The sequence below is a fragment of the Coccinella septempunctata genome, chromosome 1 (assembly GCF_907165205.1).
Source record: "Coccinella septempunctata chromosome 1, icCocSept1.1, whole genome shotgun sequence".
NCBI classification, from domain to species: Eukaryota; Metazoa; Arthropoda; class Insecta; order Coleoptera; family Coccinellidae; genus Coccinella; species Coccinella septempunctata.
The window spans coordinates 67,681,011-67,697,852 of NC_058189.1; the positions used below are offsets into that span (position 1 = coordinate 67,681,011).

General features: G+C 39.4%; 2 protein-coding genes across 8 annotated transcripts in view; one reads left to right on the forward strand and one right to left on the reverse strand.

The window, feature by feature from the left end:
• Positions 1–75: 75 nt before the first annotated feature.
• LOC123322882 (ionotropic receptor 75a-like) lies at positions 76–2,158 on the forward strand. Its single transcript, XM_044910951.1, has 5 exons — positions 76–267; positions 511–737; positions 1,159–1,455; positions 1,538–1,727; positions 1,776–2,158. Exons 1-5 carry the CDS (start codon positions 110–112, stop codon positions 2,002–2,004), a joined length of 1,101 nt encoding a protein of 366 aa, XP_044766886.1. The 5' UTR covers positions 76–109; the 3' UTR covers positions 2,005–2,158.
• A 961-nt stretch (positions 2,159–3,119) lies between these two features.
• Positions 3,120–16,842, reverse strand: part of LOC123322880 (caskin-1) — a 329,147-nt gene continuing 315,424 nt past the window's right edge. For all 7 annotated transcript variants that reach the window (XM_044910947.1, XM_044910946.1, XM_044910949.1 and 4 more), the window contains 8 exons: positions 15,313–15,500; positions 15,030–15,251; positions 14,742–14,954; positions 13,137–13,367; positions 10,876–11,061; positions 8,767–8,947; positions 7,949–8,463; positions 3,120–5,952 (listed from right to left, as the gene is read on the reverse strand). In XM_044910947.1, coding sequence (XP_044766882.1) covers positions 5,674–5,952; positions 7,949–8,463; positions 8,767–8,947; positions 10,876–11,061; positions 13,137–13,367; positions 14,742–14,954; positions 15,030–15,251; positions 15,313–15,500 — 2,015 coding nt within the window. In that variant the 3' untranslated portion in view covers positions 3,120–5,673. The remainder of the gene's footprint in view (positions 5,953–7,948; positions 8,464–8,766; positions 8,948–10,875; positions 11,062–13,136; positions 13,368–14,741; positions 14,955–15,029; positions 15,252–15,312; positions 15,501–16,842) is intronic.

Below are 16,842 nucleotides of genomic sequence, written 5' to 3' on the forward strand. Positions count from 1 at the left end.
TCAAATATATGGCCTTCAAGACTTCATCCCAATAGAAAATTGGACAATAAGAAATATTTGTCGATTAAAAAAAAATGCATCACCGAAATTTTGCAGACATATACTATTGATGCACGATAAATGGTTCGGAAATGACGTTGGTGGTTTAGATGGCGGAGTCGCAAAATATCTCTACAAAGAAATCAGCGACCTCTCCAGCGTAGTAGGGCTGATTAAAACGAGCAGAGTTGAATTTTTCGACTTCATCAATCCCGTGTATAGATTCAGGTTAGTACACATGTTTTTACGATAAAAATGGATAGAATGTATACGTATAGCTGACTTACCATAAAAAGAAGTAGAAAGAGTTTCGTTTTCGCAAAAGCATCTTCAGATAGGTGTTTATCCCTTGGGCTCCTTGAATATGGCAAAGAGCAGTCAGCAATTGAGTGACCAAATCTACAGTAACAGCGTTCTTTTATTCCGTCGAGCTTCTGCATTGAAAATTCTAATAAAACTGAAAATTTTCAGCACTAGTTTCATGTTCCTTAATCGTGGTACCCACGATCTTTGGGAGAACGAATTTTTGAAACCGTTTACAACGCGAGTGTGGTTATCCACCGTCGTAGTGCTGATTTTATTGAGTATTTTACTGAAGATCACCAATTGGGTCGAAACAATGCTGATGAGATGTTCTAATGGATCCTACTCGTTTGTCACAGCGATGTTGATAACGATATCGGTGATATGCCAACAAGGTGAGACGATAAGTCATTTGTTTGAGAATAAGGGTCGGTTCATACAGCGTTACTAAGAATTAATTCCTAAGGAAGGGACCAATGTAATTGGCAGATGGCGTTTACGTGTTTGCCATCGGTCTGTTAGATTGGTCTCTGTCTTAGGCTTTGGTTATTAGTTCCTCTGCTCTGTATGAACCAACCATAATATTTAGATGCATAAGGCCTTATTCTATTCATAGATACAATATCCGACGATACGATGATACGAAAATGACGCTAGTGTCGAATTCGGTTGATTAACCTGGAATTTACAGGAATTGACCAATCAGGAGCATTTTGGGATCATTGTATAGTCGTACGTCGCATATCAGAGGGCGATATGATATAAATTTCAACAAATGTCAGGTTTGGTTGCAAGTAGAACTGCTCAATTTTTCAGGATCCTTTATAATACCTACACGATGTACCAGTAGATTTCTTTTCTTCATAATCTTGACGCTTTCGTTCCTCCTCTACAACTACTACACCTCGAGCATCGTTTCTGCATTGCTCAACGCAAAGCCGAGAGAACTTACTTCGTATAAGGACTTGATAAAAAGCGGTTTAGAGCTTGGCATACAGATGGCTCCTTATACCTTGACCATTTTCCAAACGAACATGGACCCCGACATCCAGGCTATCAGAAAGTTGGTCTTTCCAGAGAGGGGAAAACCACACGTATGGAATATAACTGATGGTGAGGCATGAATCTCTAGTGTGGCAACGATTTAGTTTAGACTCCTGACCAAAGATCATAGACCTACCTAACCTTTCTTCAGGTCTGGAGAAGGTCAGGACTGGGCCCTACGCATATCACGTTGAATCCTCGAGGGCTTACACCATGATAGCGAAAACCTTCGATGCCGAAGCTATTTGCGAATTATCGGATAAAATAACATTGATACCACCATCTTATTTGTCTCTGTACGCGAAGAAAGATTCCCAGTATAAGAATCTGCTGAAAATCAGGTGAGTACCCAACTGGACCTATTGAATACACTATCTTGAAGTTTTCAGTCTCAGGAGGATGGAAGAAACAGGAATAGTTCGAAGGAATCGACTTATTTGGGAGGAGAAGAAGCCGTCTTGCTTCTCGAACGCAATAGTTGTATCAGTAGGACTTGATCAAACGTTTATAGCCTTTTTTATATTATTTATTGGATTATTGGTTTCTGTCGCACTCTTGTTTTTTGAGAGGTTACATAAACACAAGCGTCTGCTGGACTCAAAAAATTCATTCGACTAAAAATACTGATAATTTGAAACGCATTGAACTCTAGAATCGCTTTGATAGAAGAATTCACGTAGAAACATGCATGAATTTATAGCCTCACTAGAAAAGGCACATTGATTTCTTGCGAACCGTTGAACATTAACAATTATCATAAAACTATGAACTTAGATTTTGCCCAGGTCAATAACTGAGCCTCTAGACCTAGTTGGAGGTAAGGACTAAAGAGTCAACAAGAGGTAGAGTTTCTGCCGAGGTTTCACTCTTGCATTTGAGCGAAACTCCTGTCACTGACCTTGAGTTCGGTCTGTGTAGCGCCTTCTTCAAGCAATACTGAGAAGATATTTATTCATACAGGGTGTAAATGAGCAGTTGCGAAAAAGTTTTAGAGGTGATTTCTTGTCTCAAAATAGTGTGTATCCTTCGTATTTCATAAAATTCTTTTGATCAGCCCCTGCTTTGATACAGCAAATTTTTTTGTTAGAAAAAAGACGATGGATTTTAAGACAAAGGGAATCACCCCTTGAATATGAATAATTTCCAACTTCTCGATGTACAAATAGCATTCAATTTCATATCCTATAGTACTAACTTGTTTTTCCTTCTCATAAAAAAAACATTGAAAATCAAATTAATTTTTGGGGCGTTTGAAGCCGATTGGGTGGCAAGGTCAAATTCAAAAGTAATAAAGAAGATAAATTGAAATAAAAGTTCATACTTTTGCCTCAACGTCGTTTATCAATGAGTAAGCTCAGGGAGGCTTTCACTTCTTGGATGAGAATTAAATTATTGGAATTTATTACACGCCGAAGCTTAATTTCATGATGCTACGCCAATGCTCTTAAGAGTGACGTAGCGTGTGGCAACACGCGAGTGACACCGAGTACTTCTGATGTCATATTGCGCCACATTTCTATATCGTCTTGGGTGAGAGTTGAGCTTATGTTCGACGAGGTCTTTCCTTGTATATTGACAGTGTGAAACCTCTTGTTGTCACTTGGTTGGTTTTCAAGCGTGTTATTCAGTTCATGCTCATGAACGGACAGCTCGGTTAGATCGTTGAAGAAAGCACGTAAAAATAAATATTTCTACGCACCTAGGACTGGTACAAGGCAAAAATTCCACGAAAGTTATAAGTGTATATTTGTTTATTGATCTATATATTCATTGTTAACAATTAAACAATACAATAAAGAAATATAATCGAATTGCAAATACAAAATTTGTAATTAATAATGCGTCATTAAAATAATTTATAATAATAAAATCTATATGTTAAGTAAAATCTTATCAACATTTATTACAGGAAAAGAGACGTATAACGTTATGCCATCAAGTAGTTTCAACACAAATATAACGGTAATATTTGATTTTATACATGTACTGGTTTTCAACGTAAATATACATAGGCTTTCAAAGAAGTATGGCACAATATCAGTAGACCAATTGGATAGGCGTCCCAAAATATATATTGGTTGTGGTATAGATTGCGGTTAGGTTTTCTTTTCAAAACGATGATACCATAGACATAAGGAATATACCGAACATGAAATGTCTAATCTGCAGAAAGAGACAAAACTATGATGCGGCCAATACTTGTCTCTTTTCTGTGGACATAGACGTGAATGTTGAACAATCAAAATTCTAGAAAAAGACAACTAATGGCCGCATGCCAGGTATTCTTTCTCACATTTTTCCGCTATATTTACTGTACAGCTGAATAAGGATGGCTCAGTCTATTCTCTATGTATATGGATGATACGCAGCTGAATCAAAGTAACCCGGTGATGGATTACAGTAAAGAAAAAAATTGCATAGAGCTAAAAATTATACCCAACAAACTGAAAATTACTCTAAATTCTCGAAATTTCTTTCGAGTGTGAATTTTCGGCCGAGAATCGATGTTAGATAAATAGAATGGGCGCAATAAAAAGGCGATGACGTTGATAATATAAGATTTCGAGAGAATTTATTCAGGAAAAAACAACACGTTGAGTTTTGCCCCTACACAGATGACTAACACAGAAAATCTTTCATGGAAACAACTGTCATCTTGAAATCTCCACAAAGAGGTAGGTAATGGTAAATAACGGTAGTTTCGGTATATTTAGATTTAAAACTTGCGTCTTCATCGATCTGAAGATATTATTTGGATTGTAACGTGATTTTTTCAATTATTGGATGAAAATATTTTACTTCAATGATGGATTCATAAATGAAATTGAAGTATAGAATCTAAATAACAGTGTGAGATAATCCGTGATTAAATAAATCATCACATGAATTCTATGGTATGTTGTTGATGACAGATAGAAATAATAATTTTTGAATTCATGAGTCGTGCCTTATTGTGAGAAAAGTTTGATTGTGAGGTTGTGTATCAGGTTCCCAGATGATGTGATAGAGGTATGTATGAACATATTTTTAGCTCTACGCAATCTTTTTGTCGGTTTGTTGAAGTATTATCGCCTTTTTCGAATTTTAAAACCACTTAGCTTCACGGATCCAGTCATCACATTTCGGAGCAACGTTTTTGGGCTTTAGCTCTCTTGAACATATGTTGAGAGCATCGGAAATGTATTTTGATTCCTAATATTCAATTATGAATGTTTTATCCGAGAATAGAAACAGTGGAGGCGATTTATAGTCAGGGTGTACGCGTAACGATTAAATTCGGTCTAAAGCACCCCAGATTCCATTTCGGTACTAAGGTTGAACAAACTCGAACAGTCAACATCTAAATTAGGTATGTATATCGAACTTCTATCCATGCCAACTACTCGACGATGGCCTCAAAATATAAATACAGAACATGTTTCTATGTTCTAATCTTCAGTACAAGATCTAGTGTTCATCTGTCACTACTGATATTCATTTGTTTTATATAAAAGTCATTTTTCCTCGACCCCACATTCAAATTATACTCTGAAAAACAACTCACACCGAGATCAAATCATACCGAAATCAGGGAGAATCCATCTAGCGCCATTTATAGGAATAATATGCATTGACATCAACGGATTACAGTTGACAGTTTTCGCAGATGTATGGAAATTTCGAATATTGAAAATAAACATCGATCGTATAAACGGTTCAAAATTATATTTCCATTGACGATGGGCTTTCCGCAAAACTCAATGTCAATGCATCAGCTACATAACTCAAACAAGATATATAACCAAATTAAATTTACAATTTTTACAATGTAATAATTCAAAACCCCTATCTAAAAATATTTACAAAATTCTATAAAAAATTCTCAAAATATTTACAGGAAATGAACGATAATCTACTTAAGGTGTCACTAAGCCCTATCTCATACAAAAATATCACAACTGTTTAAAGGGTAAGGTTTCACATCGACGAATTTCAATTTAACGGAACGGAAATGGAGAAAACGCGGCCCAGTTCAACAACTTTCGTTCTTTCGGAATGCTGGATCATAGAGAAATGTTCGAATTGACGGCCCTGTCACCTGTCATATGTCACTCGCGGTAACGTTACGTCACCGCGTTTCCTCCAGTTCCGATTATTTCACTTGGAGACTTTGGAAAACGAGACATGTGACGAATTGTTGCGAGAAAAGGTGGTCCCTACATTGCTCTAAATAAGGGATTAATACGAGAACGCTCTTACCCTTTACACATTTGAAGATAGTGGACATTCAGTCTTATTACTTTACTGTTACTGCTGTCTCTTCTCCTCTTCTAACATGGCGTCTAGTTCGTCCGTCAGGTTGGCCAGCATGTTTCCGATGTCGTTCAGTACGTCCGCTGGCTCGGCCCTGGGGTTGTTTCTCGCCACGGCCTGCTGCCTGTTCGGGGTGGGGGACGGATGAGGGGGTAGGGAGGTCCTGGGCTTCGCGGGGGAGTACTCTACTGGTCTGCCGCTGGCTCTTGTCCTTATCGTGCCGGCGTTCTCGTTGGCGAAAGGCAGCGAATCTGATTCTGTACTGGAACTCGACTGCAACAAAAAGTTAGAATATGAAGATCCTTCAGGAAAATTGACACGAATCGATAAAGGGAAGACTGGAAACACATAATACAGCTGAAACTTTTGTAGCATAGACATATATCATAGTTGTCATAAATGTCATAGTGACGTTAGTCCGCAATTCGGAAATTTCTTATAGGTTAACGTCACTTTGACAAAAGTGAGGTTAGCAACAACTACCGTTTACGAGAGGCAAATATACACAAACTGACGATCACATAATGAACAACTGCCTCAAGTTTCTTAGAGATCATAGACACGAAGAACTGGACTGAGCAATACCAGCATGGCTATTTTATGGAAAGAGAGAAACGATCGTCTGGCCAATACCTGTCTCTTCTCTGTTCACATAGAAGTGAGTGTGGACCGATCAGAATTCTAGAAAAAGACAACTAGCTGGCCTGATGATCAGTTTTTCCCTCTCAATTTTTTTACCATATTTCATGCACCGAACGAAAGGAAATGCTCAGTCCATTTCTCTATGTCTATGTTACAGATACAAGTTAGGTTAGTTAGAGATACGAATGTCAGTTTAAACGTCAAAATGAGGTTAGCACGACAGGGGTGGGTGGAACCGATTCGACTCCTGAAAGGAATAGTTTTCAAGTTATGGTCGATGGAAAATCGGAAATTTTGGACCTTCGCAGAAAAAATCATGAAAACTAAACTGTTCGCGGTAGATGAACGAAAATTCTCTATTCGTAAAGAACCAATCTATCACAAAAAAAGCAGGTTATGTCCAGTCCCTTTTTTCTCGAACTACTGATTCGACTAGAAATCTAATAGCATATTCGTGACCCACGACCTCGAATTAATAAGTAAAATGACCTGAGTCGGAGTCGATATAGCTAAAAAAACGCAATGTTTGTTCGAACTTTTACCCGCGTTTCCACCAACGAAATTATTTTAAGTCTGAAAAAAAATTATTCATTCAGCTATATCGTCCAGAGTCCTTTGACTCAGCAATTCGAGGTCGTAGATCACGAATATGCAGATAGATTTTTGGTGGGATCAGTATTTCGGGAAATATATCATTTTTACTGCAAAATTTCGAAAAAATCGGTCCACTTTGAGAAGCTGTAGCAGCCAGAAAAAGGGCACTGGACATAAGCTGATTTTTTTGGTGATAGATTGTTTCCTTGCCAATAGGAAAAACCACACTTCATTCACCTACCACGAAAAGTTTAGTTTTTATGATATTTTCCGTGAAGGTCCAAAATTTCCGATTTTCTATCGACCATAACTTGAAAAATAAATTTTTAAAAAAATACCTGTTTCCATATTCGTGTTCTACATATTCGAATTAGTGTACAGTATGAATCTGGTTTTCATCGGAGACCAAAACTTTTTTTAAAAAAATCGCAATTTTTCCATACATATGAAAAATTTTCGATCTCTCCGATTTCCACCAAAATTGGAGAATTTACAAAATCGAGGGCGTAGATTACGAATATGCAAACAGAATTCTGCTGAAAGGATTAGTTTTCAAGTTACGGTCGATGGGAAATCGGAAATTTCAGACCTCCGCGGAAAAAAATCATAAAATCTAAACTTCTCGCGGTAGATGAATGAAAATTGTTTTTTTCTATTCGCAAAGAACCAATCTATCACCAAAGAATAAGCTTATCTCCAGTGGCTCTTTCCTGGATGCTACAGCTCGTCAAATTTGACATTTTTTTTCGGAATTTTCCACTAAAAGTGATTTTTTTCCCGAAGTACTGATCCTAGGAAAAATCTAATCACATATTTGTAATCTACGATCTCGAATTAGCCAAAAAACATTATACTGAAGTCGTGTCTTCAATAACTTCAATGATCGCAGCCGCAGAGACATATTATGTAGTATGATTGTAACCACAGAGACGTCAACGCTTCCATTGTGATCCAAAAATGAAAAATGCTGTATAGGCCACTCTCAAACGTGGCCATTTTAGCCATTTTCTATTAATGAATCGATCTCACTAACCTTAAAACTTGCGTCGGAACCGTTTCTGTGCTGCAACGCCAGCGACTTGATGAGCTCCTGTTCCTCGGCGCTCCAGCTCTGCGAAGAGTTCAACTTCGAGTGGGCGCTACCGGGCGGCGTCCCTGGCGCCGGGGGCGGCGGCAGCGGCAGGTCCCCCTGGTTATCCAACGATATACTGAGACTGTCCGAACTGGGGTACGCCGGGAGCGGCAGCGGACTAGACGTCTGCACGTGGTGGATCTCCACCGTAGTGGTCTGCTCGTGCGAACACTCCGAATCTTGCCTCTTGGGCGGGTGCGGAGGTATCTTCTTGCCCATCATGGGGCTGTACTGCGCGTGGTACTTGCCGGAGTCGATCATGTCTCGCGGCAGCGTTTTGTACTGGGGATTCGCGTATTTCTCCGTGCTAAACTGCGGCTTCTCGAAGTCGGGGAAGGTTTCTCTGGCCTTGGCTGCTATCTTGGCCACCGGTCTGGGTTTGATCACGCCTCTGGGTCTCGGTAGGGTTCCCCCGCCTGAAACGAAGCAATTCAAGGTTGAACTCAGTGAAAAACTAGGATTGATCACTTGAGAATTCATGAAAACGCTATGGTGTAAGACCTAGGCGTTAGACCATCCTAGGGTCTAGATGAACAGCTGGAATTGATGGAGGTCCCAGCCAAAGGCTGCCTCTGACGTGATTTAAAGGGTCCATACTCTATTGGCTCTTCTACCAAAGGGGAAAAGTTGCTGCTAGTTTTCTTCGCCCACTGCCAAATCTAGCGAGCCCCACTAGGACGGTCATTGGGCTTGTTTTCATAGTTTTTCATGCTACTCACCTTCGTAGAGTATCACGGATTCGTTGGTAGGTGTTATGTCGCCGTCGTCGTAAGACCAAGGCCTCCATCCGATGGGCTGTTGGTAGTAGAACGTCTGCGTGTTTTCCGACGTGAAGGTGAGGTGCGTCCTTTCGTTGGGATCCTCCAGCGATTCGAGGGATTTGCCGCGTCCTGTTCGTATCTGCAAGTGGAGAATTTTCGTTAATTATAAAGATTTGGTTGGTGTCTGTATGGTGTCCAAATATCGGATCGCATTCAAGCTTGTGGCGGTTTTAAGCAAGACTAGTTGAATTTCTGTATTATACGCCAAAACCCTTCAGAGGGTACACCGGACATTTATTGCATGATATTTGAGTCAGATGTGAGGGAAATGTCTGTGTGTCATCAATATTTCGTTGCATGAGTAAGGTGTCGAAGACACTGCTCAAAAATTGAATTGGATATTCGAGAGAAAAGTTATGTAGGTTTGTTTCCGTATTCCATAGCCACACAAAATAAGGTGCTCATGACACTCGGGGCCCAACTATGACTGTTTGTAACATTGACATCTGCTTTGTTTATGAAGAGAAGTAAGAAGGGTGAAGAAACCACAAAATAGGTACAAAGGCACTCTATTTTAAGTGAAGCTAATCAGCGCAATTGACATAAATCGGCGTTTTTCCTTAACGCCAGTTACGTCTGATCTCAGTTTGTACCCTTGGTCAAATTGTCCCTTAATGGCGTAACTGAAAAATTTACCAAAAACTAATTTCTTGTGAGCGATGATCTTTTTTTTTGGTCCGTATCTGCTTTTCTACTGCAACTCATCTGCTGGTGGGTAGTATCAATTGTCACGAGCCTTTCAACTTGAAAGGTTTGCGTGTTGGTTAAACTCAACAAGAAGTTGCTAACCGTCTCCGGGTTTCGCCGAGTGTGGTTAGTGTAATCGCTATCGCACCAGTGGAAATGCTGCATATAATCATGGGAGTGAAAGAGCAAGAGCTACAATCGTCGCACAAGATCGGCTTAACAAGATCGCACTGCCGAATCCCTTCTTAACAGTATTCCGAGTTGGTAGCTCATTTCGGCCAGCTACCGGTAGAATACGGTATCAGGACATATACAAAATCGATTTTTCAATTCCCTTCATACAGGGTGTTTTCAAAGATAAGGCTTTTTTTGACATAAGGTAGAAATCAAAATAAGTCATTTCACCAAAAATTTTCTATATAAAATATTCAAGATGGCTGAGCTACAACCCCTAGAAATTCGACAAAATTTCAGGTTCAATAAATGTAAGAACTGAGACTTTTTATTGAGAGTGCTTATGTTGACAGAGCGCTTTTATTGTTACCCTATTTCACCCCAATTTTACGACGATTGTTGCAGGGTTCGAACATGAAGATTATAGTGATGACCATTCTGAAGAAATTTGTGAATAATTTAGACGAATTTTATTGGGGAGATTCTGAACTTATATTCTATTATTTTTTACACTTGGTCCTGAGTATTTTTCTCTCAGTAGATATCGAAATGAGTCATTTCATGAAATCTATTAAGTGACTTAATAATCGAACGAGCCCATATCCAAAAAGAAACCATATGGTTGAGTCAGTCATCATAAGATAAGTTTTTTCCATTGCTTTGCTATAATTCAGATTAAAAATTATCTAAGGTCTTACTAGGACATATTTCGGTATTGTTTTTTTTTTATTTTCAACTTTTGTCATTTTCAGAGTTTTCTATAGGTGATTTTGACGAAACATTTTATTTAGCCCAGTTCTGAATTATTCTTTCATGTACGCAAATTATCTATGTATTTCAATTTTTGGGCAGTGTATAACTATCATGCAATTAGTGCTAGTTTCGGATGAAAAAGCAGCCTTACTTATACAGGGTACTTCGTAATTCGATGCTGGTCCCTAGTTTTCTACCTCCTTGGATAAATTGAATGAGAAAGTCTATTTTTTTTCATACTTTTCTACTGACACTGATTCAGATATTCTCTTGGGATTTTTTTCAATGCTATTGAGAGTGTACGATCGATAACACCAACACATCATGCAAAACATTCCTGGCAAATCAAAAATGAAAAATAAAGTAAAAAAAAAAATAGTGTTAAAATTATACCTTTATCGGCACGATATCGGTACGGTACAACGGCACGTAGTGTTGGGGGGTGCCGGTGGCGGACGCAGCCAGCTGCCTCGTCTGGTCCAACTCCCAGGGCTGGTGGAAGGAGTGGAAGGTGCTGTGGACTGTGGGGGCCAGGCCTGTGGGCGAGGGTGGTCCCAGGGGTGCGTGCACCAGTACGTCCTTATACACACAAACATGCAGCGTAAAAGCAGGGTACGGCAAAGAGGGGCGGGGGTAATAAACGGATCGTTCGGTTCAGATATACGCTGGGATCTGAGCCGAACAAAGGCGCGATCAAAGATATAAATGGTAGTCAACGGATGTGGAGATTTCGTGAAGAATAAAAAGAAGTATTGTTTTTTTTTATCATCCAATGTTATGTATACAAAATAATCACGCTGAACTCGACGTGAATGGTCTGATGTGTATTCTATGGAACTGTGAACTCACACAAGTTGATTACGAAATTTCCTTATGTACCTATATATCATATTATGTCGCTCCAATAAAGCGAGCTAGTCATGAACAATAGTAGGTAATCCCAGAGGACTTGAAAACATCTAAACTCAACTGAAGTCCTGTATCGGGATTATTGTCCCTCATCAGTACAGTGTAGTGATAAATATATCATCCTGAGGATGGGGACTTAAGCGCTTCAATTCGATTTTCTTTGGTATCCTCGTATTTTTTTTCGAAAAATAAAAACATATAGGTACGTAACGAAAATTTTGTTATCTGTTGAAGTTTACAGTTCGCCAAACTATAAAACGATCGAGGTACGAAAAATGATTGAATGGAAAAGGAGACAACTAAATATCAAACAAAGAGACATGGTTCAAAGAGAAGCATTGCGAACGGTCAATGGAATATGCAAGTTCTTCTGGAGTCGTTCCATACTATTAATATCTATTTTTCAATAATGAATCTTAAGTGATGGAATGATTTGACCCCCGAAAAACTTGCAGAACATAGTGAATTTCGTCTATAAACTAGAAATTGCTTCATGCAGTTAATGCATCCTCGTCTATTCAATGCAGTTTCTACATGAAGTGTAACTAGTGTATACAGTACAGTTCACCGGGTAGTAACTCATACAAATTTTTAGAATGAGTGCTCATTGATGTGGGCAAAAATCAAAATTCACACAACAAAACGTATATCGCTCAGTACTTCACAAAACGACGAAAACTAGATGAAATTCCTTATACAGGGAGAGTCTTTGACTCGTACAAATATTAGATTCTTGAGGTAAAAAGGAACATTTTTTTTCTGTACCATTTTTTTCCGAATCGGCTCGGTTTAAAATATACAGGCTGTTGAAACACTATGAAGAAAAGGTTATTCTTGGTTCTACCTGACAAATGGTTTCATCGATTGAAATGAATTTCGGAATATAAATTTCAATTTATTTGATGGATCTTTTTCGAACACAAGATATCACCCACGTCTTCCAGTTTTCTCAGTATGACCATTACGTACCATAAAAATACCAAAAATTCAAATAACCCAACTCTTGAAACTAAGTTGGACGCTATCGTTTTGTAAAATAAAAGTATTCTTCTTATTGTCTTGTATAATTCGCCGTTTTAGAGTGATATGAAGTTCAAAAATAAGAAATATCTGTGAAATTCGAAAAATTAGGTAATCTTTCTAAAAGATCCACAGATGTGTGGTGTCACAGTTTTAGCTAGTTATTCTGAAGGTAATTTTGTTTTCCAGAGGTGGCACAGTCCAGTTAGAAAACTTAAAAAGGGTATATCTTTTTATCAGGTCCGAATCGGAAAAAATAGTATAGAAAAAAAGTATTTCTTTTGACCTCAGGAATCTACTGTTGAAATATTTGTAAGAGTCGAAGACTCACCTGTATAAGTATGAAGGGATAATTTCACAAGAAATTTTTATTAAATCTTTATATTCCCCAAGAACTGCACGATTCTGGATTGGCTTTGAAAAGCTTTCTCCCTTAAAATTGAGCAGTTCTTATTAAGAAAATGACATCTGCAGGTGAATTCTTCTGCTGAACGAAAGTGTCTGTGAAATACATGGTGATTTTAGATAAGTTGAGTGTAAGTATATGTTCATCAGAACATTAAAAAAATTGACATGCCGACAACAATTCGAAACGTCGCTGGTCTGCAGCGTTCATTGAAAAATACCTGATTTGAGATTGGAAAAAACTCAACTGCGGACCAACGTCGCTAAAACCAAATATCGTGACATTTCAGATAGCACGAAACAAAAAAATTTGTCCTTACCTGCGTCGTGCAAATCCTGTCGTTCCCTATGCGTTTTCCCGCCTTGATATCCTTGATCCTCTTTATGGCCAGCATTATCTTCTTCTGATGGCCCAGCTTGACGATGCCGAACTCTTCCAGATCCTCCCATGCCAGTTCCGTCACGTGATCCACGGTCTGGTAGCCCTGCTGTATGAAGGCGGGCAGGTACTCGTCCAGACGCAAGAGGTGCAGCCATTCCTCGAGGGACCCCTGCGAATTGGGCGAACGTTTTAGCGATTTCCTTTATTTATGAACTTCCGAGTCCATTGTGCGAGGATGGATCATATTTTCTTTATGAAATTATACATATGTCACGTGTTTTGGCGTTTTAGGTGCGGCAGGTAGAGATTCCGAAAGCAGATACATAATTGGGGAATCGCTTCACGTCAAGGGAAGTGTCAAAGAAGGGGAGAATTGATTTGTTTCCGCCCTCACATAAATGATTTGAACATCTACGAGGATGTATTAATATCTAGTTAGCCTAGACCAGTTCCATGCAAAAAAAAATATTGCTTTACCATAGCAACGAACAATAACTCATTAGAAGTGTCAGTGTGAAGTTTGAGGTCGAAAAAGTAAACCAGAGTTACGCAATAAGTTAAAGGAAAGAAGATGTCCACCGAAATTGTGAAAATCGAAAAATAGGACTATCGAGCCATCATCAAGTACATACCAGTATTTAAAAGGGTTAAGAGGTAGGCAGATTTACGAAGATATGCTTAATACCCCTGGTGATCAATGTCCTTCGTATGCGACCGGGGAAAAATTGGACTGCAAGCTTCAAAAGAGGTAAATTTTCCATTGAAGATGATGACCGATCGGGAAGGCCAGTTTCTGTGTCAGTCCCCGAAAATATCGATGCGGTGCATGACATGATTTCATCAGACCGTCGAATTGGGCTAAAACGTATATCTGAAGTACTGGATATTTCATACGAACGCTTTCATCATATAGTTCACGTCAGTTTGGACATGAGAAAAATTGCTGCAAAATGGATCCCCAAATGTTTGAATGTTGACCAAAAGCGTGCAAGGGTAGTAGCATCGCGTTCGAACTGTGCTCGATTTGAAAACAATGTAGACTTCTTAAACCGACTTGTTAGTATGGATGAGACTTGGGTACATTTCTACGATCCAGAAACAAAGCAACAATCCATAGAATGGCGATGCTCTGGTTCTCCAAGACTTAAGAAGTTTCGTGTCCAAAAATCTGCTGGAAAAGTTCTTGCTTCAGTATTTTCGGATTGCCATGGAGTAATCATGATTGATTTTTTGGATGAGTGTAGAACAATATCCGGAGATTACTATTAGACATTACTGACCACTCTACGCAAAAAAATTAAGGAGAAAAGACGCGGAAAGCTATTCAAAGGTGTTTTGTTTTTGTAGGACAACGCCCCTGCACACACATTTCATGTTGTCCTGCAAAAAATTTAGGCCATATTACTTTAATTTAGCGTTTGTAACTAAAACAAGGTTTGCACACATAAAATATCGTTACTGTCCAAACTACGTTGCCGACTGCTCTTCGTTACCGATGCAAAAACGAAAAAGGTATCAGGAGCACAATCTGAAATGCACTTACCGGTATAAATTCAGGCAAATTGTCCGGCAAATTCAGTTTCGCTATTTCCGCTTTGAGCCGCTTCCTGTGTATCGGATTTTTTATTCCTATCGCCGTCAGATCCTCCGGCGTCATCCTGCCTATGGTCGGAAGGTCGTAGCCGGCCAGAACGAACAGCGAAAAGTAATCCTCGAACTGTAGGTCCACCAACCAGGCGTGTATGATGTCGTGATCCTGAAAACGGAGGAAATTAATTAGTCCGATAAGTTCACGGGCCGTCGGACCGACCCTTGGGGAACCCCTACTCACCGGAACGCCCTGTCCGATCATCCTCTCTATCCGGCCCTGATCGGAACCGATGGAGCAGGAGCTGAGGGAGCACCTGGGACTGTTTGACGATCCTATGGTGCTCCTTCCGGCCGTGCTGAGCGGATGGTAGGACGCCCTGCCGCTGTCCAAGGAGGCGGTGCTGTGGCGGGATCCGGAACCTGCGCTGCCGCTGGAAGATCCTGGACTATCCCGTCCTGGAGACTGCAAATGGGGAATTGATGAGATTTTCGATAGGGTTTTCGTGAATTTGTTGTAGACTTACCTGTGTCATGTCGATACCCTGATCCTCCTGTAGACTATACTGATGGTGGTAGTACACGGCCGCTTTGTGGGTAAGTACAGTGCCGGGCGGTGGCTGTCCAGGAAATGTGAATTGCGGGGCTGGAAATATGGGTCCTGGGGATTTTCCCGTACTTCCGCTGACTGTACTTCCATAATCGGAATGGTCATCTGTAACAGATCATTGATATTCAGTTTTGGACAGTCTTCCAGTACGCAGAAATGGAAAGTAAGATGATGCAGTTGATGGAATTTTTTTGGAGAAGTATAACTCTGAAGTGTCAGCTGTCAAATCTTGCTTGAATTTTAGGAAAACTTTCATCCCTTCGAAACGAAACTTAATAGTTGAGGAGCCGACGATGCCATATCGGGAATTAATCAAGAGTCGTGGAGACCTTGTGGATTTTGAAGACTAGATGGTAGAAAGAACTTTCAGCGGTGGGGAAAGCGTCTGCAGGGTCTCAAAGATGTAAAAAAAATCATCAGGTGTACATACTCGAGCGTGTCAGATTGAGATACTGTATATGCCCTACGTGTCTCTGATAATAAATTCATGGTAATCTGACAGTTTGCGTGGTGGGACTGGTCGTACAGATAGTTGAAAATGGTGAAAAAAAAATTTCCAGCGTTTCAGATTTTTGGAGGATATATTAATGTTGACGTGTTGACCCATTAATCTGACACTAATCAGGGGGGGTTTTCTTAATCTGACACTTTGAAGATGATAAAAATCCCTTTTTTTCGAATATTGCCCTCCCTGTTCCTCTAATCGTTTTTGTATTCATCATGAAAGTTGTAGATAATAAAATTCTACACAACTTTTGTCTGAAACAGTGTTACATACTCTCAACCGTTCTCGAGTTAGAGGGCGATAAGGGCGAGAAGCTTAGCCACATATGCGAAGGGGCAAGGTCAATGTAGAATCCCAGTCTAATCTACAATTGTCAAAATGATAAGGTATACCTATGATGACAATTTCGAAATTAGTCACGAAAATTTTAGAGTTGTCTGTGACTGAACCTTAGAATGTACTATTTTCCAACGAGTGAATTTACGCTTCAGCATGTATCGCTAAACACCTCGCATTAATTGCCATATATCTCAAAAACGTTTGAACGTAGAAAAAATTGCTTGGGTCAAAATTTATAGAAAATGTTATGCTCTACAACTTTTGTAATGATTGCGAAAAAGATTTGAAGCCCAGGGAAGGAGATAATTCAAAAAAACTGATTTTTGTGACCTTTACGGCCAATTTTTATTGTTTCGGCTTGCTAAATCTGTCAGATTATATTTTTTCCGTTATTCTTGAATCATTAGCTTCAAAATGAGAAAAAACGTCACTGCACCCGAGGATGTACATGTGACATTTTTTTTGCAACTTTGACGCCCTCCCGCACATTTTTGACACGCTAAAATTGTCAGATCAAGAGAATATATACTTTTCAACATGTAATTAACTACATATATCTTAATCTGATACGCTCGAGTATGTAAAATGATCGTTTTTTTTTTA

Bases quoted from the DNA above. Each gene is read 5' to 3' on its own strand.
- LOC123322882 (XM_044910951.1), top strand. From the start codon at position 110: ATGCACGATAAATGGTTCGGAAATGACGTTGGTGGTTTAGATGGCGGA. The intron at 268-510 runs GTTAGTACACAT...GAAAATTTTCAG, and splicing joins AATCCCGTGTATAGATTCAG to CACTAGTTTCATGTTCCTTA. The intron at 1,728-1,775 runs GTGAGTACCCAA...TGAAGTTTTCAG, and splicing joins AAGAATCTGCTGAAAATCAG to TCTCAGGAGGATGGAAGAAA.